This window comes from Magnolia sinica, chromosome 10 (assembly GCF_029962835.1).
Source record: "Magnolia sinica isolate HGM2019 chromosome 10, MsV1, whole genome shotgun sequence".
NCBI classification, from domain to species: domain Eukaryota; kingdom Viridiplantae; phylum Streptophyta; class Magnoliopsida; order Magnoliales; family Magnoliaceae; genus Magnolia; species Magnolia sinica.
In genome coordinates this window covers 11,204,570-11,230,727 of record NC_080582.1, presented here as the reverse complement: position 1 = coordinate 11,230,727, position 26,158 = coordinate 11,204,570, and the positions used below count along the sequence as shown (strand labels likewise).

Genomic DNA, 26,158 nt, shown 5'->3' with positions numbered 1-26,158 from the left:
TGGAATGTCAGGTGAGTGGATTGGATGGTGGATGCACACCAAAGTGGACACCACATGTAATGTACCCGGACTATTTAAATGATGAGACTTCTTATCTCAGCTATTTTCCATGGTGTGTACTAAGTGTTGAATCAGCCTGATTTTTGGGCCCTGGTCCAAATAAGAGTGGCACACTTGATTGACAGCGTGGATCTCATCCACATGAACCTGGTCCTCATTAAATAAAAGTAATGCATCGAATACATACGAAGTCGTGGACTGCATTTTGGAATTCAGGCAGAGAAGATTGGAGAGATAGACCCAAGTGGAACTACTTACTCGGGATAAAGAATGAGCCATAGGTTGGCTTTTGCAGGTAAAATTCTTAGCCATCATTCGGTTTTTAAACAGAGGTGAATCATAATATGCGCATTTCTATGAGCATTGAGGTGTCAACTTCCACATTGGGGAATTTTGATTGCACACCTAGCAATAATTCCAGGACTTTCACAGTCAATTCCATTTTTTGTTGGGTTTTGCAAAATTCCATTAAGGAACCTGTGACTCCGGTATCAAGCAGGTCCATATGAAGATCCATTTGCCCATTGATAGGACTGTCAACTCATCAAGTGGGTAACCTTTGGCAGAAAGAAAGATAATTGACATCTACTGCATCTAATTAAAGAAAAGTGATAAACAGAATTTTCTAAATCTGTGGGATTTCTAGACCATAGGCCTGAAACCAGGGACTGTAATCGCGGTTTTAAGGCACAACTCTAGCTGACTCGCTTGATTTTGAATCAAAGTTGCAACTCAGAGGACTTGGTAGTGAATTGGCTGGTCAGGCCAAGTCACCAATATTTTCTGTGCAGACAACTGCTGAACTTAATCAGATGCGACCCAGCGGATCAAGTCCACCCAGCCAAGTCGTCAAGCCAAACTGGACATTTTATGGACCATGCATAAACAATCGTGTTGTCCGATCGTATTCTATTGTTCCCTGCAACCTAGCCACCTGAGTTTTGGATTGGCATAATTGTTTGCCTCAGGTCATAACACGAAGAGGCATGATTGATGAACGTGAATCAAGGTCACAAACATGTCACCGTGGACTTACTGAGCATGATAGTTGCATGCTCTACCTAGCTACAACAGGTGTTGCACAGGATTTTAGTCCCTTGGATGGCAATGCCCCAGTCCTCAATCTCATTTTTGCAGAATCCCTTACCCAAAACCCCCCAAGTAAAATGAGAAACTGAGGTTTGAAACTGCCCCCAATGCATAGAAGTGGGTCACATGTGTAAAATCAGATCCACTTAACACAAGATCATCACTGTGTGAGTTCCATGCATCTAAAATTATGAAAATATATTATCATCATGGGGGAACACATGATTTGAACCATTGGACTTTTTCTAATAACCATTCAATATTTCATTTCAACGGTATAACCCACCTGATGATCGATAGGCTATGTTTTTAAGACATGGAAACCACGTATTTGTTAGGACAACCTCAGGAGTAGCTACAGTCTCAAATGAGCAACACTTGTTTCCATGTGTGAGGTAATTAACTAAAACAGATACGAGTGAAGTCATGAAATGGCAATAAGATGAGCTTTGATGGAAAGAGGCAAAGACAACTTTTGTTTTTCCCTAGTGTTGGGTACACCTCCGAAGGAGACTTAACTGGACCTCTCAATATCTCAAGACTTTTTAAAAAAAAAAAAAATTTACCACGCACACTCACGCTAGTGGAATTTCACCACTTATGGATACTCAACACTTGACCGAGTGTTGAAACTCTTGAGAGTCTACCACCCAATATCTCAAGACTTAATTCTGGGGCTCGTTTGGATATATTGTTCACTATGAACTTAATTATAAATTATAAAAATGATGCATTATGTTAATAAGGGAGTGTTTGGATAGTAAATTAGTTAAGATAAGCTATTTATTGCACAAGTAACTTATTTTAGTTTCTACTATATGTTTGGCAAACAACATACTAGCTTCTCCTCTCATTCGTCAGTCTCCATCTCCTCTCTTCAGTCCAAATCAGTGATTGAATCTTAGAATCATCACGCACCTCTCCTTTTTCCTCATCCACTGATCTGATGGTTAAGACAATCAATGCCAACGACTTTTAGACTCAAGTGTCATTTTTGTTGGGTGAGTGGGGCCATGAATTTATGGGTTTGATTCTGATTATAAGCTAATTTGTTTGGACTTTTCAAGCCTAGTCTATTACAAGGTTTTATTTTGCCTGGCCCACGACAAGGAGACCATTAAATTAGAGACAGCAATGGTCTTTGACTTTGTCAAGCCATAGGACGGATGGATGACCAGTACTCGGCCTCAGGTCATGCATATTGCGTTGTTCTTCCTTTCTAGCCTGAAACTATTAAGTAGCCTAGGAAATGCGATGCACAATGACGCAGATAGAGAGAAAGGAAGGAAGATAGAAATCGGGACTACAATGGCCTGAATTGCATGGGCACATGGAAGGGATGACTTGCACTAGCTAACTAATCACTATGTGGGACAATCATGCATCATATCCGCCCCATCCATCAGTTGGGCCGTCACATACCATGAGTCCTGTAGATTCACGTGTAATCCAAGACTTACATCAGCTGCACCATAGGGAAGAGGGTTTTTCACCATAAGTAAAGGTGTAAAATCATTCTGAAAACTTCAAATTCACACTGTTTAGACAACATGAGTAATAGGAGAATTTACTAATCCTGGTATGAAACCACATATGAGTGGATTGCATGGTCAGATGAGTGGATTGGATGGTCTATATAGACAAAAGTGGACACCACGTTACTTGAGTATTATAATAATGAGACTTATTCTCTCAGCTATTTCCCATGGTATGTACCGACCGTTGAATCAGCCTGATTTTTGGCCATGGTCCAAATAAAGAGCGGCATACTTGATTGACGGATTGGATCTCATCCACACATGAGCTTGAGCCAACCAACAGGAAAGAGTCTTCAAACATTCACAGGGACACAGGGTGTTCATGCCAAATCTATTCAGTCCATCTATTTTCTTAGTGAATGGCTCAAAAATGAGGCCGACCTGAAGCTCAAGGGAGCCACGTGACAGGGAACAGTGAGATCCAATGTCCACCCTTGAAACATTTGGGGGCCATTTTGAGCTTCCGATCTGCCTCATTTTTGGGCTCATTCCCTCACAGTGACTGGAAAATGGATGGATGGAATGGATTTCTCATGAACATTAAGATAGGCCCCAGGTACAGTTTGAGTTAGCATGGTGATGCACAGAAGGAGGTGAGGTGGAGCATAGTCTTCCTGAAGGGGATGATGCTCTCCTAACTTTTCTAAGCACTTTCCGTGTTTTACTATTTTTAGTAAAAAATGGAATTAAAACAAGGAAATAACTGTCGATCTGATGGTATTTCACAAATCCGGCTTCCGCATCCCGGCCATGCCAGGTTGGGTGGCTAAAGAAGCTTTTCCTACCTTAAAATCATACATTTTATGTATGATAACTCATTCCGGTTTGTGAGATATGTCCGTTTTAAGTTCTGATGGTCTGGATCATCTTCGTCTCCAATCGGGCCTCTTTTGATCCATCCTGGCCATGAGATTACCTGCAACCCACTCTACATCAGATGGCAACGTTAATTAATGGGTAAGCCAGAAGTCCAGTGGGCATTTAAGCATAGAGGGTGGGGTTGCTTGACCGATGGTGGGGCACACAATGACATGGGTGACAAATACATTCTATCTAGTTTTCGACCTCATTTTAAGGCATGAACCAAAAAATAAGGCCAGTCTAAAGCTCAAGTAGACAAAAACGAATATGAAAGTAAGGGAATATAATTAATGTGAGAGCAAGAGGTTGGTGGACATTTAAGTCTGAGGGTGAGAGTTGATGGACTATAGGTAGGTCCACAAATAATGTTTGTGACAAATCTGCTCAATCTGTCAATTTTGCCACCTCATTTTGAGGCCCGGGACTATGCATAAATTCATGCATAGAAGTGGGTCACATTTGTAAAATCAGATCCACTTAACACAAGATCATCACTGTGTGAGTTCCATGCATCTAAAATTATGAAAATATATTATCACCATGGGGGAACACATGATTTGAACCATTGGACTTTTTCTAATAACCATTCAATATTTCATTTCAACGGTATGTTTTTAAGACATGGAAACCACATATTGTTAGGACAACCTCAGGAGTAGCTACAGTCTCACATGAGTATCATTTGTTTCCATGTGTGAGGTAACTAAAACAGGTACGAGTGATGAAGGCATGAAATGGCAATAAGATGAGCTTTGATGGAAAGAGGCAAAGACGACTTTCGTTTTTCCCTTGTGTTGGGTACACCTCCGAAGGAGACTTAACTGGACCTCCCAATATGCCAAGTTTTCTGGGGCTCGTTTGGATAGCTCGCTATGACCTTAACTATAAATTATAAAAATGATGCATTATAGCATAATGCATTATGTTAATAAGGGAGCGCTTGGATAATAAGTTAGTTAAGATAAGCTATTTATTGCACAAGTAACTTATTTTAATTACTACTATGTTTGGCAAACAACATACTAGCTTCTCCTCTTATTCGTCTGTCTCCGTCTCCTCTCTTCAGTACAAATCAGTGATTGAATCTTAGAATCATCTACTGATCTGATAGTTAAGACAATCAATGCCAACGACTTTTAGAGTCAAGTGTCATTTTTGTTGGGTGAGTGGGGCCATGAATTTATGGGTTTGATTCTGATTATAAGCTAATTTGTTTGGACTTTTCAAGCCTAGTCTATTATAAGGTTTTATTTTGCCTGGCCCACGACAAGGAGACTATTAAATTAGAGTCAACAGCAATGGTCTTTGACTGTGTCAAGCCATAGGACGGATGGATGACCAGTAGGCCATGCATATTGCGTTGTTCAAGGAGACCATTAAATTAGAGACAGCAATGGTCTCACCACAAAAAGGAGACCATTAAATTAGAGACAGCAATGGTCTCACCACAAAAAGGAGACCATTTTGAATTTGTCAAGCCATAGGACGGATGACCAGTACTCGGCCTCAGGTCATGCATATTGCATTGTTTTTCACCATAGGGAAGAGGGTTTTCACCATAGCCTGATTTTTGGCCATGTTCCAAATAAAGAGCGGCACACTTGATCGACGGATTGGATCTCATCCACATGAGCTTGAGCCAACCAACAGGAAAGAGTCTTGAAACATTCACAGGGACACAGGGAATTCATGACAAATCCATTCAGTCCATCTATTTTCTTAGTGAATGGCTCAAAAATAAGGCCGACCTGAAGCTCAAGGGAGCCACATGACAGGAAACCATGAGATTCAATGTCCACCCTTGAAACATTTGGCGGCCATTTTGAGCTTCCGATCTGCCTCATTTTTTAGCCCATTCCCTCGTATTGACTGGAAAATGGATGGATGGATGGAATGGAATTTCTCATGAACATTAAGGTAGTCCCCAAGTACATTTTGAGTTAGGATGGCAACGTCAATCAAGTCCGGTGGGCATTTAAGCATAGAGGTTGGGGTTGCTTGACCGATGGTGGGGCAAACAATGACATTAATTGGTGACAAATACACTATCTCATTTTCCACCTCATTTTAAGGCATGGACCCAAAAAAGAGGCCCATCTAAAGCTCCAGTAGGCAAAGCGAATATGAAAGTATGTGAATATAATTAATGTGAGAGCAAGAGGTTGGTGGACATTTAAGTCTGAGGGTGAGAGCTGCTGGACTATAGGTAGGGTCCACAATAATGTTTGTGACAAATCTGCTCAATCTATCTATTTTGCCACTTCATTTTGAGGCATGTGACCAAAAAACGGGGCTGATCCAAAGCTCAAGTGGGCCAAACAAACATGGAATAGTAGACTAAAACTGCTGTCTAGCTTTGTAACATTAGTGGGGCCACACGATAAAAACAATGGATGGAATGCTTACCATTAAAGCATCTTGGGCCCACTTTGAGCTTTTGATCTGCCTCATTTTTAAGCCTATGACTTAAAATGAGCTGGAAAAATAAGATGTATGGGCCAATTTCTTAGAAACATCAAAGTGGCCCTGTAGACTATCAAAGTTAGGTTTGTAAGGAAAGCTATGCCAATCAATGTGAGAGCTAAAGATAAGTGGACATTTAAGCTGGAGAGTGGGAGTTGCTCGACCATAGGTGTGGTCCACAATGATGTTTGTGACAAATCCGCTCCATCATCTGTTTTGTCATATTATTTGAAGGCATGGGACAAAAAAAATAATGCAAATCCAAACTTCAACTGAGCCAATGTATACGGAATAGTGGAGTTAAACAGCCACCATTGAAACATTAGTGGGGCCACACGATAAGAAACAGCAGGTTGGAACGATCATCATTGAAAGATCGATCATGGGGGCATCATGGGATCCACCTTGAGCTTTGATATCTACCTTATTTTTAGGCCTTTGGCCTAAAATGAGCTGGAAAAACAGATGTACTGTCGATTTCTCACAAACATGCCCCACTTACTGTCGTTGGGTTAGCACCACAATCAATGTCTATCAATGTGAGAGTCAAAGGTCCTTTGTGGACATTTAGGCCAAAGTTGCTCAACCATAGGGGTGTCTGCAGTGATGTTTGTGATAAACTCGTTCAGTCCATTTGTTTTGCCAATTCATTTTAGGGCATGGGACAAAAGTTGAAGCTAATACAAATCTCAAGTGGGCCAAACGAACATGGAACAGCAGGGTTAAATGGCCATCGTTGAAATATTAGGGGGCCATAGGATGTTTGTGACCAATTCACCCGGTCCATCCTTTTTTTTTTTCCTGGCTCATTTTATAGCATGGGCCCAAAAATGAGGCCAATATCAAGCTCCAGTGGGCAAACAATACTAAACAGTGGGGAATGAACACCCACCGTTGAAAAATCTTTGGGCTTTCATAGGCCCACTTTGAGCTTTCGATCTGCCTCATTTTTTGGCCCGCACCCTATAATGAGCTGTCAAAACAGCTGGATTAAGTAAAATTTTCACAATCAACAAGGTGGTATGCCAATGAATCCAACGTAATGTGAGGTAAAGATAATAAAATACCAAAAACCAATCAGCAATTGGTTTAATGTTTAATGGTGAAAACTATAGCCACGTTTCAGGATATAGTTTAAAGGGTTCCGATCCATAGCCGAAAAGGCAGGAGGCCATATGGAAAAATCCCAGTTCTCATGTCCTTTGAATATTGGCATCCCTAAAACTAATAATGGGGCAAAAATATCCAAATGATTCTAGGCATTATATATAGTATTGATCTGCCAAGCTATGGTTTCTACCCATCCATTTAAAACTTCTATGAACGGTTCAGTCCCCAAACCTTAAGAAGAAGTCACTACCGGATCATCCAAGTAAATAGATCAAAGAGCAGCGCTTGGACATAATAATCTTTTTAATTATGCGTGGAGACACATGCTTAAATTCTACTATTGGTTAGTGACAAGGTAACACCGGTTCATGGATCATGGGCTGCAGCTCGTCTGATTTAACGTTGAGGGCGGTTCCTCTGCAAGTCTTTTACGGCCAGCGTAGTCTATGAAAGTTGCACATGGGGTCTACTCTCGTATGTTTATTGCATCGAATCTGTCCAGCAGGGCCATTCCATTGGATGCCCCAAAAATAGGCCGATCAACTGTCACGTGGGCCACCATAGGCCTGTTTTTTAGGCATTCCATCATTATGGCGGTGCTCACTTAATACATTAGTTGGATGGGATATACATAAATGTTGGGCCCCACACATGCAATAGTGTACAAGCATGTGAATAGTTTTTTTAGACGCAGGTAGCCTCAACTTCCAGATCAGACAGTTTGAGGGAGATTGATTGCATGCCTACCAATAATTTCGGGACTTTCGCAGCTAATTCCGTTTTTTTTTTTTTTTTATGGTTGGGTTTAGCAAAATTCCAGTCAGGGCCCATGACTGGATGGCATTGGGCCCAAATTCTTAGCTCGTTCGTTTGGTTAGGCCAAGTCTATCTATTTTCTGCGGTCCATGCTCAAGTGGACCACTTAATTAGGGCTAGAAATCGGTCTGTGATTCTAGTATCAGGCAGGTGCAGTGTGAAGATCCATTTGCCCATTAATATGACCATCAACTCATCAGATGGGCATTTGACAACGTACCACATTTCATGAGTGGAGCAGCCTAACTCATGAGAGAAGGCATGCTAACATTGGACACAGGTCATGGATGGCAGAGATCTTGCACACATGACTTATATATAGACACCTGCCCTGTCAATCTCCCCAGAATTAATCTCTGGCGGGAATTGCCTTGGCAGTGTTCATTAATTTGGAGTAGCGACACATACAAGAAAGGCTAATCTTTCAGGGATCCATACAGTTCATTTACTGGGAGTCTCAGGACTCAATAAATAGGTGGAACTGCAAGGAACTCTGGTATTGAATGGATATAAGAATATATCCAAATCTAAGCTTGAAAGTTGCGGTTAACATTGGAATACAGCCATGGTTCCACGAAAGCAGGTCCGGTAATCAGATAATTGAGAGTGTTAAACGGAGGAGGATTGTTAAAAATGGGTAATATGCATGCTTCTGTGACACGCGTACGTATAGACTACATGTACTATGATCTAGACTATCATTCTAAGCTTATGGACCATCCACAGTTTGCAGCAAGATTTTCACGATTGACTTATCCCAGGCCATCACTGTGTGAGTTCCATGCAAATATGATTATCATGGAGGGCACGCGATTTGAACCTTTGGTGTTTTTTAATACATGCCCTTCGGTCTTTCGAACACATTAAGCATTTTTATGTGTCTAATGAATCAAGTATTAAAGTCATTCATTGGCCGATTCATAATAGTATATTTGATGACATCCTGATATATAGTTAGGGTGAGACAAAGCACATGGAACATCTTAGGCATGTGGTACAGGTCCTGGCAGTTAATAAGTTGTACCTCAATTTGAAGAAGCATAGTTGTTTAATGAATAGCTTATTGTTCTTAAGATTTTGTGTGACCTTCATGGGCATTCGTGTGGACGATGAAAAGGTGGGAATCATCAAGGAATGGTTGATCCTAACGAACATTAATAAAGTGAGGAGTTTCCACCGGTTGGAGACCTTATATCGTCGATTTGTGCAGAATTTTAGCATTATAGTCTCACCAATTATAGATTGCATGAAAAAATGTCCGTTTCAGTGGACCAATTAGGTTGACAAGAGCTTTGTTGAAATCAAGCATCAATTGTTCACGTCACTAATCTTGGTTTTTCCCTGTTTGACAAATTGTTTGATGTTGAGTGTGATGCCCCATATGTCAGAATTGGAGGAGTCTTGTTATAGGAAAGCAGACTGGTAGCCTTCTACAATGAAAATCTTGGCAAAGCTTGAAAGAAGTCATCGACATATCAGCTTGAGTTGTACGTACTTGTTTAAGCACTGTGACATTGACAATATTATCTGATCCAGAGAGAGTTTGTTCTTTATATTGATCATCAAGTCTTAAAATTTATTAATAGTCAAGATAACGTGAATTGTGTGCATGCTAGACGGATTACATTTTTGGAAGAATTCACATTCATTATTACAAAGCACAAGTCAGGACAATAGAACAAGATGGTTGATGCACATCCCAATATCTTAAGACTTATGGGGCTCGTTTGGATAGCTCACCACGTCCTTAATTATAAATTATAAAAATGATGCATTATAGCATAAGGCATTATGTTAATAAGGGAGTGTTTGGATCATAAGTAGAGGTGGGCATTTCTGACCTGATCCGATGGATTCAACCCGATTAAACCTGATCAGAACCGTTCCAAATAGATCTGACAGCCTAGATCAGGCCTGATCGATTGTATAAATCAAGATCCAAATGTTTTTTGGGTCGGGTTCAGATAGAGGTTTATCCGGACCGATCTAACCCGGATACCCAAACCGAAAGGATTCGGCCCGAACAGACCCGACCCGACCCAGAGCTGGTAGTATAAATATTTCTTTTAATTTTTTACCCTAGCTCGTTTTCACCTTTCCCCTCTTTTCTTACCCTAGCCAGAATGAGCGAGCCTTTTGTTCTTCTTCTTCCTCCGCTCCACTCTCCAGTCTCTAGCCTCCCCTTCCCAATCTTCTTCCTCTTAAGTCTCCTCTTCTTCTTTAGCGCCCGATGCCCAACGCCCTTCATTTTAATTTGATTAAAACTTGAGTGTAGGTGGAGAGAGAGTACAGATGTTGAGGACCTTTTCATATCACACATCTCTGGAATTGATACCATGGCCCACGGACTCTGTAATGCTATTAAGCTAATTGAGGTGAGTTCATTGACAGAACCATTGACTTATGTGGGTTTTATGGGATTGCTGACTGTGGATTTTCATGGATTATAAGGATGGTTCTTTGGATGAGCTTGTTCGAAAGCGGTACCAGAGTTTAGACTCAGAAATTGGGGCTCTGATCGAGGGTTGCGACTTATCTCAAGTCATCCCCTCTGTCCTGTGTCTTTTTTGTCTTATGGATGGCTTGGTGTTTAAGCAGGCTGGAAAGGTTGATTTTCAAACACTTGAGAAGAAGGCCATGGAATGGGGTGAACCAGCTGTTGCTTCTAGAAAGCAGGTAACATGCCAACTATATTGATTATGAGCAGGCCTAGTGTGTGTGAGATTGAGGATTGTCTTTGTGCCACACTGGAAACTGGGTCATTAATTAGGTAGGGTCCACAATGAATTGTCCAGAAAAGGATATATGGATCCGAACATTACCCAACTCGATCCGACTCGGTATTCATGACCGAGTCAGACTCAGATCGGCTCAGGAAAGCAGAGGTTCTAGTCGGTCCGAGTCAGTTGACCTGAACTCGGTCCTGGATCGGTCCGAGTTCGAGTTTGCCCATGACGAATCCAGATTGGGTTGAGTTGGATCGAATCCGATTCGACTCAGTCCGATGCCCAACGCTAATCATAAGTTACTTAAGATATGCTACTTATTCAACAAGTAACTTATTTTAGTTTCTACTATGTTTGGCAAACAACATCATGGCTTCATCTCTATGATGCATCTCTTTGGAGGCTTTTAAAAAAGAAAAAAAAAAAAGGAGAAAAAAAATTTAACTGAAGTGATTAAGTACTTCTAAGTTTTTTTTTTTAATTATTATTCTTTTATTTTTTATTTTTTAAGTTGCTTACAACTAATCATAAACCAAACTTAGTTACTTATAACTAATTGTAAAACCAAATTTACTTATCTAAAATAAGTTCCTTATCTACTTATGTAAATAGAAAAAGTAAAAGTTGCGTATCTACTTCTCTAAATAGAAAAAGTAACTTATTTGGTAGCAACCAAATGGACCCTAAAAGGCATATGAAACACTGGTTAAGATCATAATCTAAAGGTATTATGCATGCATTATGCATGCATGATGATTTATTTCCTTAATTTTTAGAAACATAGGAATTGTAAGCTCAAGTCATTTTCATGTACCCTCTTCCTTTCTCTCCTTTCTCTCATATCCCATCTCTCTCATCCTCTCCCCAGTGGACCCCACAGTCCAAATCAGTGATTGAATCTTAGAATCAATAGGCACAATCAATGCTAACGACTTTTAGAGTCAAGTGTCCTTTTTGTTGGGTGAGCGGGGCCATGAATTTATGGGTTTGATTTTGATTGTAAACTGGTTTGTTTGGGCTTTTCAAGCCTAGTATATTACAAGGCTTTATTTTGCATAGCCCACGCTTCAGGAGAGCCTTAAATTAGAGCCAGCAATGATCTTTGACCCTGTCAGCCCATAGGACGGATGGCCCCAGTTCATGCATATTGCGTTGTGCTTCATTTTTAGCCTAAAACTATTAAGTATGCTAGGAAATATGATGTACATGAATGACGTAGAGAGAGGTAGGAAGAGAGATCTTGAAACTATAATGGCCTGAATTGCATGGGCATATGGAAGGGAAGACTTACACTAGCTAACTAATCATTATGGAGGACAAACATATATCATATCCGCCCCATCCATCAGTTTGGGCCGTCACATTCTCACCATAAGTCCTATAGAATCAGTGAAATCCAGGACTTATATCAGTCGCACCACATGGAAGAGGGTTTTTCACCATAGGTAATGGTGTAAAATCATTCACGGAAACTTTAAATTCACATGGTTTAAACAACATGAGTATTAGAAGAATTTAATAATCTTGGTATGAAACGTCAGTTGAGTGGCTTGGATGGTCTATACGCACAAAAGTGGACATCACATATAACTTGGAGTATTATAATAATGAGACTTCTTATCACAGCTATTTCACATGGTGTGTACCGAGGACGCGGATTAGATACTGACAAGGTCAGTAGCCAAATCCTACTGAAGTGACGTCACCAAGCTATGTGGACCCCACCATGATGCATGCTACCATTTGTAGGGATCGTTTTATGGCATGAGAAAGAGAATGGGATTGATCTAAAGTTCAAGTGGACTCACCATGAACATCCTATTCATAAGTTAACATAGAGATAGATGAATTGAAAACAAAAATATCAGCTTTTGATCGGAAACTTCCGTGGCCCCTAAGAAGTTTTGAATGGTGGATGTCAGTCCCCACTGTTTTCTATGGTGGGGTCCACTTGAACCTTAGATCTATCTCATTCTTTTTCTTATGCCATAAAATGATCTCTCCAAATGGATGGACGGTATAGATACAACACACGCATCATGGTCGGGTCCACAGAGTTTGGTGACGTCACTTCAGTAGCGATTTGGCTACTGACCTAGTCAGTATCTAATCCGCACCCATGTACTGACAGTTGAATCAGCCTCATTTTTGGCCCGGGTCCAAATAAAGAGCAGCACACCTGATTGACGGGGTGAATCTCATCCACATGAGCTTGAGCCAACCAACAGGAAAGAGTGGAGATTAAACATCTACAGTTGAAACATTCATAATGAGGACACAGGGTGTTCATGACAAATCTATTCAGTCCATCTGTTTTCTTAGTGAATGGCCAAAAGTTGGGAAGACCGAAGCTCAAGTGAGCCACATGACAGGAAATAGTGAGATTGAACGTCCACCCTTGAAACATCCTAGAGCCATTGTGAACTTCGGATCTGCCTCATTTTTGGCCCATTCCCTCATATTGGCTGAAAAATGGATGGACGGAATATTGGACTTCTCACGAACATTAAGGTAGGCCCCAAGTACGGTTTGAGATAGGATGGCAACATTAATCAATGGGTCAACCAGAGGTCCAGTGGACATTTAAGCATATAGGGTGGGGGTTGCTTGACCGTACAATGATGTTGGTGACAAATCCACTTTATCCATCTATTTTCCACCTCATTTTAAGGCATGGACCCAAAAATGAGGCGGATCTAAAGTTCAAGTAGGCAAAACGACTATGAAAGTATGGGAATTAAACGTCCTGCCAATGAAATAGTCATAGTAGAGTCGCATGATGTTTTTGACAAATCTGTGAGTCCATCTATTTTGACAGATCATTTTATCGAATGGCTCAAAAATGAGGACGATACCAATCTCCAGTGGGCCCACGATAAGAAACGGTGGTATGAAATGCTCACCATTGAAACATCTTGAGGCATCCTCGGCCCATTTTCAGTTTTTGATCTGCCACATTTTTAAGCCCACGACCTAAATGAGCTGAAAAAATGGATGTACCAGTCAATTTCTCACAAACATTAAAGTGGGCCCATGTACGATCAAGACTAGGTTAACACGACAATCAATGTGACAGCAAGAGATTGGTGGACATTTAAGTTGGAGGGTGAGAGTTGCTTGACCATAGGTGTGGTCTACAATGATGTTTGTGACAAATCTGTTCAATCTATCTATTTTGCCACCTCATTTTGGGGCATGGGACCAAAAATGAGGCTGATCCGAATCTCAAGTGAGCCAAATTAAAGAACATGGAATGGGCTCGGATTTTACTTTTAGATTCAAGTCTCCTCTTTTGCAGGGAGCATCAAGATTTCAAAGAGTGAACCCTGGGACCATATGAGTTTTGGCTCATATTCTATTATTAGAGTCAAGTCTCATCTTTTGTTGAGAACATCCAGTTCCAAGCAATGAGCCTCGGGACTGGATTGGCATGGGCCCATTTTCTACTTTATACTCAAGTCTCCTCTTTGTTGATATGATATGGAGTTTGGACATGGATTTCAGAGTCAAGTCTGCTTTTTCATTAATGTTGCCAAATTCTAAGTAGTCGGGCCTGGAACTTGATATGAGCCCACAATTTTTACAGTCTTGTTTGAGCTTGTCATGTCAAAGTCAAAGTTTTTATTTTGCACAGCCCAATCTCAAGTAGAACAATAAATTAGGCTGGCAATGGGCCTGTGACTCTTGTCAACCCTTTAGCCAACTAACCAAGCTTGCTTCTAACTTGGGCTCAGGTGTACTTATTGGGCTATGTTTTGGTTTCAGCATGAAAACAAAGGCTATTAAGGTAAATAAATCAGGCTATGGCTGACTCATTCCTATATCAAACCATTTCTAGGATGCACGTAAGTGTTAACAAAAAGTTCCAATTCCCAAATATTACAAAGTTATTAATGGGCTTGAAATACAAGCCCTTAAGTAAATGGGTTGAAGGAGTGGTGCTTGGGCCTAATAATTTGTTGACAAGTGGGACCACATGTTAAATTTTAAACTAAATTCTAAATCCAATCAGTAAACGGATGATGATCGGGTCATGGGTCCATGGGTTGTACCTCTGTTTGGGGTTTGAATGGTTGATATGTTTCGTAGAGGGCCACTTACCCCAAACTAGTCCCTCCCTCCGCCACTCTGCATAAATTGTGGATGTGTTTGATCTTTGTAGAGGTGATGGTGATGATGACAAAGAGGAGATGAGCTCCCTAGGATGCCTTCCCATCATCACTTCAAGTACCACGACACCCAAGCTATATATGTCGCATTTTTCAGTCACCCTCGTCATATATGCAAGCTCTGCAAGAAGGAAGACAGTTTAGTCATGTTCTTTCTCTTTGTTAATCATCAATAGCTAAACTCTTAAGCATTTATCAAACTCACGGGGGTTTCTTAATCTAGGTTTCTTATCTTCTAGGTTATTTTGCTTGTTAACCCCAAGGCATCTCTACAAATTGTGCATATGCCAACTGCCATGCGTGTGGCACATCTGGGAGTTGCATGAGATGTGCTAAACTTTTAGATGATCTTGCTATTAAGTTAGGATGGTCTACTTATAAGGCATGCCCTATGCATACATTGAGTGTGTACTACTGGCATTTTTTCTCAAAACTATCCATTGTTTTCATGTGTTGGTAGCCTGCCTGATAAGAGGACCAGATTAATCATTGTGTTGGGTCATCTGCATGGTTCGGCCTACCTTTATGTATGCCTCATATATCCCAAACACATAAGAAGTTGGCATGTGAAATCTAGAGCGTATTGATGCGTCTTGTATCTGCACATTTCATTGGCAAGGATTGGATGATATGGGCATGTTTCAAGAATTTCCAATCTTGGAACTTCTTTTGTTTGTGTGAGGCATTCACTGTGTGGGACATCACATCAACGGTTTGAATCATAGAGATGTCTAACCCTTGTGCAACGGAGTAACCCAGCCCTTGTGCATCATTTTCACATTTACTCGTATGGGTAGAAGCAATGAACTATTTTAATCATTTATTAAATAGTGATGACTTATCCATCTATAATTGGTATCCAAGTAAATCTATCCAGACCATCCAATTGGTGGCCAACAAATGGACACCTATGGAAAATGGAGAGAGTCACAAATTTAATAGCTGATAACATATGGTTTAAGTTGGTTGGGTAAGAATCCCTTACCGTTCAGCAACATTACTTCCATCGTGCATAATGTAAAAATGATGGACCTCAAGTGCAGCAAAGTAAAAACATTCTTAACAGTATCTTCATTTGCATGGTTATATATTAGTTTTAAATATTCACAGATGCTTTACAATTTTTTAGTTAAACAAAGTTGGGGATTTGAACAATACAATCCCTTTTATGTTTCTTTGCAAGGCCTCTTACAAAACTGTTGGATTAATGAATCTTCCAGTTTCCCTAGAGTGCCACATTTGACAACAGTATGATAACTCATTGACAAACTTTACTATGTAATTTCCAACAAAAAATAGAAAATCTTACGGAAAATAACAGTCTAGTTGCTAATAAAACTATTAAAGCATGGAGAATGAATTAACAACTAACCTGGAGCAATGTATCCATAACTGCCTGCAAGCGTGGTCCAATTGGACGAATCGGGTATCAACAATCTAGCAGTGCCGAAGTCAGGGACATAGGCCTCAAATTCTGAATTCAACATAACGTTATTGCATCATAGGTCATGATGGAAAATTGGCCGAGTGCAATCATGGTACATGTAAGATAATGCTTCGGCGACACCTTGAATAACCTTAACCCTTATATTACAGTCCAACTGTGCAGCTCATTCATCATTGCTTAGGATGTTAGCCAAGCTTTTCCTTTCCATGTAATCATAAACTAGAAATGAGAATTGAGCGTGGGAAAAAAAAAAACCATAAAGTTTCACAATGTTGCGATGGCAGATTTCTCTGTTAATGCTCGAATCTCATTTCTAAAACTTCTTTGATCAATTTGATCTGCACCTTTGAAGAGATGAAGTTTCTTAACAGCTACTTCATCCCCTGGATGCATTGGACAGTTCGGATCGTCCGAATGGATGATTAAGGTGGCCCATTACACATCCCAGCGGTTGGTCATCGGCAGAAAAATGGGATTTCAGCTCGGGTTAGCGTGGGCTGACCCGTCTCCTGGTTTCGGTGCGGCGCAGGAGTGCATCAACTGTGCACTCTCACGCCCCCGTGTGGGGTCCACTGTGATGCTTATGAGAAATCTGCTTCACCCATCCTCCTTCTCGTATAGTTTAAGGGGTTGAGAGCGAAATTGAGGCAATCTAGAGATCAGGTGGGCCCCAAATCGATGATTAATGGGCCGATCTGAATGTTGGGCCACTAGCATAGGGATTCAATGGCTAAATTTCGACGTGTATAGTTAATTTAGGGTCCTCAGGCCAGATATAGAGTTTTGAGCCAAACGGATGATGGAAACCCTGTGATCTTGCATTCTGGACGATTTTCAAGCCTCTTTAGCATGAATTGCTTGATGTTCTCGGATCTCAGGCATATAATTCTTCGAATCTCAGTTCCCTGGAGTCCGTCCCTTGCCTTGGTGATTTTTTAGGGTTAAATCAATGCCTTTAGTATCCTTTACACGATTAAAATAGGACGTTAAATATTATCATGTTCGTAAAATCAGGCAATAACTAGGGTCTAATAGGCACTATTTGACCCTCAACAGCGATCAAACAAATGGTCCTTGAATTCATAGGTTTTATTTATTTAAATTAATTTCTATGATTAGAGTGAGTCAGTATTGGTTCAACAAGTTTCCCTTTGGTATTTTGTCACTTTTTGGTGGGCCACTTTCTGGGCATAACAATATTAGAACGTCATGAAATTGGTCACTATCAAGCTAGCTTCAGAATGATCCCATGATCATACAATTCTGATACAGTTTATGTGAGGTACAACCAATTGGTTTCTTAGTTGGGCCTGAGGTTTTCAACATCAAACATAGAGCTTGCGAGTCAATTACACTTTGAACATTATGTGCAGGAATGAATGATAATGAAAAAGGGGAGAGAAAAATGCCATGACAACAGCATAGCCATTCATAAAAGCTAATGCATGTGTACATGTTCGTGCACTTTTCTATGCATATGCGTTTGAACAGAATATTCAGTCTGTCCAAATTTCTAAACATTAAGTCACCGAGGCCTATGTTAACAAAACAGTTAATATGTTAAACAGGAAAGAAAGGCCCTATGTCAACAAGGAAAAAGAGGTTATCGAATCCATGCACCATGCATGATGTCATGTGTTAGCTACCACAAAAGCTGGATGCGGGTGGAGTCATATTAGGTTCGTAATTGGCCAGGTTTGTGCTGGGCCTACACTTATGATTCACGGCCGGCACCAGCCCCAGCAGAGTAACCAACATGTGAGCCCGAAAATTGGTTAGGCCCAAACTCTATCCTGCCCAGCCCAAATTTGTTAAAATCACTATTTTTCACTTAAATGTTGTTAATCTATCTGTTGATCAAGTCGAGCACACGTACACAATGAAATAGATGTCCAGAGAAATGAAACCAGTGGTATGCATTCAAGGAGAATGGGTTGTTGTCTAAAGGATGACTAGAATGGAATACCTAAAGGAGCAAATGAAATTGGGTGAGTCTAAAATGACTTGAGCCCAGGCCCAAGCCAAAACTGACTGGGCTATGCATGTGAGGCCCAAGCTTTTGCCATGAGCCAAGGTAGTGTATTCAAGCTGGATTCAAAGTAGAAATGAGCTCATGGAGCTTCTACGGGTCACCCAGTCCATTACTAGCCTTAATTTAAAAACTAAGCATGTGGTCCAGCTTTGTTGTGGAATTATGTCATTCCAGAGTGACTCATGTATCCTTATTACTTTACACTTACCTAGCAAAATTTCTAATAAGGTTGCATTACCTTATTATAAAAGTTATCTCTACATTGAAACGCTATGCTAGAGCATTGAGAGCACTAATGAGGCCACGTGATATTTCTAAATTTGCTGCAGATTGCCTGATTACCCAACTTTGTGGTGCCAACATGATGTATGTGTTTTATTGGTATGGTTCGTCTAATTTGCCCGATCAAAGATCAAGTGAACCATATCATAAGAAACAATGGAGATAATAATGCCCATCGATGAAGCCTTCTTAAGGTCTACTTTGATGTTTATTTGCCACCCAACTAGTTCATATGGTCACACACGCTTGAAGAAAAGGAAAACACAAATATCATTTTCATCCAAAACTTACTGTCACCTCTAAGAAACTTTCAATGCTAGGTATTTAATCCTCATTATTTCCTGTGATGTGGTCCATTTGAGGTTTGATATACCTCATTATAGGGCTCATGCCCTAAAATGACCTGGCAAAACGAATAGACAATATCGATAAAACATATTGTGGTGGGCCTCACATACTCAAGTCCTAGGTCATGAGTCAATCCATGTCCTTCAAAGTCATTTCTCATAAGAAGAAAAAAAATAAAAATCATCAAAAGCTCTTTTAAATGCTACAAACCTTATTACCTACGGGAGTGGATTAGGTGTTGCCCTTAAAATTAATGACGCCCAACTTAATATATGTATTCTACCGTGCATGGCTTTTCAAGAAATGCCACTCTCTCCTTGAACTTTTCAAGCTCCCAAAAAGAATCATATTTTACTTTATACAAAAAAGCAAATTTTGTATTTTTTTTAACCATCAAAAATTAATATTATCTCATATATGGCAAAGCTGCAAAAAAAAGGGACGTTAACAGCGAAAAGTAAATCATTCTCTTGAGAAAAAAAAAAAATCATCTCAAGTATTTTCAAAGCTCCTTAACAAGTTTTGAAAATGTTGTCAGATGTCTTTAACCTGTACATGAAACAGGGGTTCGATCGGGTCGATCAATCAAGTGAACAAACATTCAGGGTGGGAACCACAAAGAAAGATATAGACCTCACCTGGAAATCTAAATTTTCCCTAAACATGGATTCCACACACTGAATTACATGCATTATCATAACAAGAAAAACACACCTTCTCTACATTGGATGATTTTCATACAATAAACACACATAATAATAATGTACTTGCCTCTACACACCCCCAACCTCAATGATTTTCATCCACCCAACTATACCTTGAGATCCATCAGTTGACGTAATGTAAGTGCGTGGAATGGTCCTAGAGAGAAGGAAGGCCGACTGATAGATAACTCTTGAGCCACGTAGTGCATGGTTGGCCGAGAGTTTGGATCTAGCCGAATGCATGAAAGTGCCATAGACACCACAAATAAGACTTCCTGTGTAATCTCAGCCGTTGGATCCAAGAGACGTTGGTCCAACATATCCTTTAGCAGTGTGTCATGTCTACTTGGTAATGTCAAAGAGGAGATAAGCTCCCCAGGATGCTTTCCCATCATCACTTCAAGTGCCACAACACCAAAGCTATATACGTCGCATTTTTCGGTCACCCTCATTGTAAATGCAAGCTCTGCAAGAAAGAAAATACTTTAGTCATGATCTTTTCTCCTCCTAAATCATTAATAGCTAAACTCTTAATCATATATCAAAGTCACATGGGTTTCTTAATCAAGGTTTCATATCTTTTAGGTTTTTATACTTGTTAAGCCCAAGCCATCTTTATAAACTACACATATGCCAACTGAGATGTATGTAGCACATCTGTGTGAGGTGTGATCTTGCTAAAAAGTTAGGATTCTCCACTTGCCAGCCATGCTACATCTATACCTTGTGTACTGTTGGCAATGTTTTTCCGAAAACTATCCATTGTTTTCACATGGTAGTGGCCCACCTAATAAAGAACCAGATTAATAATTGTGTTGGGTTGTCTGCATGGTTGGGCCTACCTTTACGTGTGCCTCGGGTGTCCCAAACGCATGAGAAGTTAGCACATGTAAACCAGAGTGCATTGATGTGTTTGTAAGTATTGTCATAGCTACACATTTCATTTACAAAGATTGGGTGATATGAGCATTGTTTCAAGGATTTTTCCAATCTTGGAACTTCTTTTGTTGCATGAGGCATTCACTGTGTGGGACATTATATCAACGGTTACGATCATAAAGCTGTTGAACCCTTATACAACGAAGGAAACACAACCATTCTCAAGGATCTATTGGCTGAACATTGCAGAGGATGCCATATTTCCATATGCATCATTTTCACATTTACTTATATGGGCCAGAAGCAATGAGCTTTTTCAATCATTTCTTAAATAGAGATAACTCATCCATAGTACCCATGCAAATCAATCCAGACCATCTGAAAACATGGCCCCATATTGTAGATGGAGCAGATCCCAACAATTACACTTAGTGGAGGATTTTATCCATCCCATCCAACTGGTGGCCAACTAATGTACAGTTAAGAAAAGTAGTCAGCACCACAAATTTAATAGCTAATAACGTATGGTTTAGCTGGGTAACTTAAATCATAGTTAGACTTACGATTATCTCCACCATGCATAATGTAAAAACGATGGACTATAAGTGCAGCTTAGAGAAAACATTATTCTTACATTTATCTTCATTTGCATTGTTATATTAGTTTATATGTTGGGGATTGTAAAAATAGAAACCCATGTATGTTTATTTATAAGGCCTATTACAGCTGTTGGATTAAGGAATCTTCCAGTTGCCCAAGATTGCAATATTTGACAACAATATGATAACTTATGCACAAACTTTAGTATGTAATTGCCAACAAAAAGAAAAAAGAAAAGGAAGAGAGAGAGAGAGAGAGAGAGAGAGAGAGAGAGAGAGAGAGAGAGAAGGAAAGCTTTAGAAAAATAAAAGACCGATTGCTAATAAAACTTTTAAAGCATGGAGAACGAATTATCAACTAACCTGGAGCAATGTATCCATAAGTGCCTGCGAGCGTAGTCCAATTGGATGAATCAGGTATCAACAATCTTGCAGTGCCAAAGTCAGAGACACAGGCCTCAAATTCCGAATTCAGCAGCACGTTGTTGCTTGATAGGTCTCGATGGACAATTGGCTGGGTGCAATCATGGTGCATGTAAGATAATGCATGGGCCACACCTTTAATAACCTTCACCCTTAGAGTCCACTCCAACTCTGCAGCTCCTCTGTCATTGCTTAGGATACTAGCCAAGCTTCCTCTTTCCATATACTCATACACTAGAAATGAGAATTGAGCATGAGAACAAAAACCATAAAGCTTCACAATGTTGCGATGGCGGATTTCTGTTAATGCTTGAATCTCATTTCTAAAACTTCTTTGATCAGATTGATCCCCACCCTCGAGTGGGCGAAGTTTCTTCACAGCTACTACTAGGCCTGATGGCAGATTTGCTTTGTAAACTTTTCCATACCCTCCAGTTCCGATGCAGTATTTATCGTCGAAACTCTCTGTGGCTTCCACGATCTGTTCAAATGTATCATTCCCATCATAATTCCATATTGAAAATGGATTTCTTCTGCTCCTTTCAAGAACCTCTTTCTTTTTATTTCTTCGTCTTTGGTAATAAATGGAAGAAACGCCGACGATTATAAACAAAAGAAACAAGGCTGCCAAGAGAGGAAGAACAATGAAGATGACAACTTGGCGGGCTTTTCTGGTATCACCATGGCTTCTTGAAGGAGCATTGCAAGGTCTCAAACCTTGCACTTCACCACATAAGCCTTTGTTTTTTATGAATGCCTCTGCAGGAGCCTCTTGAAAGGCTTTGTTGTTGGGAATAGGCCCTTCCAAATCATTGTGTGAAAAATCTACAGATTGTAAGCTGAGCATCCCTTCAAAAGATTTTGGAATTGAGCCAGACAACATGTTGTGGGAGAGGTTTAACATTTCTAGCATCTGCAAGTTCCCAATTTGTGATGATATCTCTCCATTGAGTGAATTATGGCTAAGGTCTAATGCACCCTGCAGGTGTATCAGGTTGCCGATCTGAAATGGAATGCTTCCATTCAAATAATTTTCACTCAATTTTAGATACCATAGTTTGATGCAATTCCCCAACTGAGGTGGTATTGGACCAGCTAGGTTGTTCATTGATAGGTCCAGAATCCCCAAATTCGTCAGTTTCCCAATTTCTTGAGGAACCCCATTAGAAAGCTGGTTGTCACTTAAATTCAAGTTGAACAATGAAGTCAACCTCCCCAATTCCTTGGGAATCTCTCCTATCAGACGGTTTGAAGAAAGACCAAGCACTCCAAGCTGCGTCAACCACCCAATCTCGCGAGGAATTCTACCAGTGATCATGTTTCCGGAGAATTGTAGCGTCATCAAGTTTCTGCATTCTCCCCAGTTCGGTGAGAGTTCACCAAACAACCTGTTGTTGCTGACATCCATGAAATATAGATGTGGGTATACACCAAAGACTTCTGATACATTTGCAATGAGCTGGTTTCTGTCGAGTCGAACTCTAGTTAACCTGGTGCAATTTCTGAAGCTTTTTGGGATCTCACCAGTTAAATGGTTGTTAGTTGCATAGAAGTATTCAAGCTCGGTCAAGTTTCCGAAAGTGGAAGGGATAGAACCTGTTAGATTGTTTTGTGACAATGCCAACTCGACCAAATTCTTGAGATTTCCTAATTGTGTAGGAATTGAACCAGAAATTTGATTGCTGTGGAGGTACAAAAATGTAAGGTTTCTCAAATTACCTAAAGCAGGAGGGATTGGACCTGTCAGATTGTTAGAGGACAAGTCCAACTCATCCAAATTCTTGAGATTCCCTAATTGTGCAGGAATTGAACCAGAAATTTGATTGTTGAAGAGGTTCAAAAGTGTAAGGTTTCTCAAATTACCTAAAGCAGGGATTGGACCTGTCAGATTGTTATCGGACAAGCCCAACTCAACCAAATTCTTGAGATTTCCTAATTTTGCAGGAATTGAACCAGAAATTTGATTGCTGTAGAGGTGCAAAACTGTAAGGTTTCTCAAATTACCTAAAGCAGGAGGGATTGGACCTGTCAGATTGTTATAGGTCAACTGCAAATCAACCAAATTCTTGAGATTTCCTAATTGTGCAGGAATTGAACCAGAAATTTGATTGTTGTATAGGTACAAAAGTGTAAGGTTTCTCAAATTACCTAAAGCAGGAGGGATTGGACCTGTCAGATTGTTATTGTACAATGCCAACCCAACCAAATTCTTGAGATTCCCTAATTGTGCAGGAATTGAACCAGAAATTTGATTGCCGTAGAGGTACAAAACTGTAAGGCTTCTCAAATTACCTAAAGCAGGAGGGATTGGACCTATCAGATTGTTATCATGCAACGACAACTTAACCAAATTCTTGAGATTTCCTAATTGTGCAGGAATTGAACCAGAAATTTGATTTCTGTAGAGGTACAAAAGTGCAAGGTTTCTCAAATTACCTAAAGCAGGAGGGATTGGACCTGTCAGATTGTTATTGTACAATGCCAACCCAACCAAATTCTTGAGATTCCCTAATTGTGCAGGAATTGAACCAGAAATTTGATTGTCAGAGAGGTAGAGGATCTGGAGATGTTTAAGCAGGCCGATTTGAGATGGAATTTTCCCAATGAGTTGATTGTTCTGGAACTGAAGGGAGATGAGTTTGGTCCAGTTGGTGAAGAAACTTGGAGCTAGTTCGCCTCTTATTTCATTAGATGAGATGTGAAGCTCTGAAAGGTGAGAAAGGTTAGCCATTGAAAGAGGTAGAACTCCAGAGATATTATTCATGGAGATATTGAGGGAGATGAGTCTAGAAAGAGTGCCAATGTCAGCTGGGATGGTTCCAGTGAGTGTATTGTCACTGAGATTGAGACGGAGGAGGTTTGGAAATGACGAGAAGCTCAAGTTATCAAGCTTACCTTGCAAGCCTGCACTCGGTAAGCTTATCTCGATTACACTTCCAAGGCCGTTGCAGTAGATCCCAACCCATTTACATGGAGAGATTGTGGTGGCACTAGCATTAGCAGATGGAAGTGACCATGAATGGAGAGCTTGTGGTGACAAGATGCTGGCTTTCCATTCCAAGAGAGCCTCTGCTTCTCCAAGTGTGGATGCTGGTGCTGTTGTAAAGGCATTGGAAGAAAGAAATTCTAATAATAAAAGAAGAAAAGCAAGAGAGAGAGATTTCTGTATGGCCATGGCTGTTGTTGCTTATGCTCTGTTACGAACTTACGAGGATGGGTATTTATAGAAGGAGGTTGATCCTACTCTAGACAAGACCAGCTTGTCTTACTCTTAGATCCGTTGGACATATCTCACCTCTATATGGACGCGGATTGCGTGCCAAGGACGCGGATTGGCTACTAATGCTGCTACTGGCTACTGGTCGGTGCTCTGTGGGCCCCACCATGATGTATGTGTTTCATCCATGCCGTCCATTCACTTTTTCTTTTTTTTTTTAAAGATCATTTTATGTTATGAGCCTACAAATGAGGTAGATCCAAATATTAAGTTGACCGCTTCACAAGAAACAGTGTTGATTGAATGCCCATCTTTAATTGAGTCCAGAGGATCTGTTGTTCCTGATGGAGGGGGATTCTGCTAGTTCTGGTTGTTGTGATTGCTTCTGTAGCCTCTTTGTTGTCTGTTTCAGGTTTTGTGGCCGAGTTTTGTTGAAAGACTCTTTAGCCTTTTCAACACTGGGAAGATTGCATCCACATTTCAGGTGCTACTTTCTGTTTTTGTAATTTTGTTGATGCTATCCAGAGGTATATATGATAGGTAAGGCTCATTTTTTTTATTATTATTTTTTTTTTATTTTTTATTTTTTTCGTGGGGCTCACCCTAATGATTTAATTTAATTTAATTAAAAAAAAAAAAAAAAAAACTGAAGGATCCTGATCAGATGGTTTATGTGTACTTTGCAAAGAAAAAAAAGGGGCTCTGGCATTGCCGACACAGCACACATGTGTCACACGATTGAATTCGAGCCTAACCCGCAAAAATGAAAAATCCACTTATCATAGGATCATCATTGTGTGAGTTCCATGCATCTAAAATCATGCAAATATGATCATCATGGGAGAACACATGATTTGAACCATTGGACACTTTCTAATAACCATTCATTTCATTTCAATAGGTGTGGCCCACCTGATGATCATTAGGCTATGTTTTTTAGACATGAAAACTAGGTATTGTTAGTATAACCTAAGGAGCAGCTCTAGTCTCGCATGAGTATGGCTTGTCTCCATACGCAAGGTACTCAAATTAGCAAAAGTAAAACAACGCAAGTGAAGTGATGTAATGGCAACAAGATGAGCTTTGATGGAAAGAGGTAAAGACAACTTTTGTTTCTCTCTTAAGTTGTGTAAACTTCCAAAGCAGACTGGACTGGACCTCCCAATATCACAGGACTTCTATGCACGTTTCGATAGCTCATAATGTAGTTAATTATAAATAATAAAAACAGAGTATTATAGCATAATACATTATGTTAATAAAAGGTGTTTGGAACACTCATTAAGATAATAATCTAAAGGTATTATACATACTTGATGACTTGTTTTCTTAATTTTTAGAAACCTAGAATTGTAAGCCTAAGTCATTTCATGCTCCAAAAAAAAGAAAAAGAAA

The 26,158-nt window shown here is 40.1% G+C and overlaps 1 protein-coding gene across 3 annotated transcripts in view; it reads right to left on the bottom strand.

The window, feature by feature from the left end:
* The window catches only part of LOC131257973 (probable leucine-rich repeat receptor-like protein kinase At1g35710), a 35,405-nt gene extending 10,645 nt beyond the window's left edge, over positions 1 to 24,760 (bottom strand). Inside the window, exons 1-3 of one of the 3 annotated variants that reach the window (XM_058258970.1) lie at positions 23,215 to 24,760; positions 21,487 to 23,142; positions 19,759 to 20,111 (exon numbers count right to left, since the gene is read on the bottom strand). In XM_058258970.1, the coding sequence (XP_058114953.1) occupies positions 19,759 to 20,111; positions 21,487 to 23,142; positions 23,215 to 24,721 (3,516 nt within the window). In that variant the 5' untranslated portion in view covers positions 24,722 to 24,760. Of the gene's footprint in view, positions 1 to 19,758; positions 20,112 to 21,486 lie in introns of all 3 variants that reach the window. The other 2 variants (XM_058258968.1, XM_058258967.1) reach the window with 2 other exon arrangements.
* Positions 24,761 to 26,158: the final 1,398 nt, after the last annotated feature.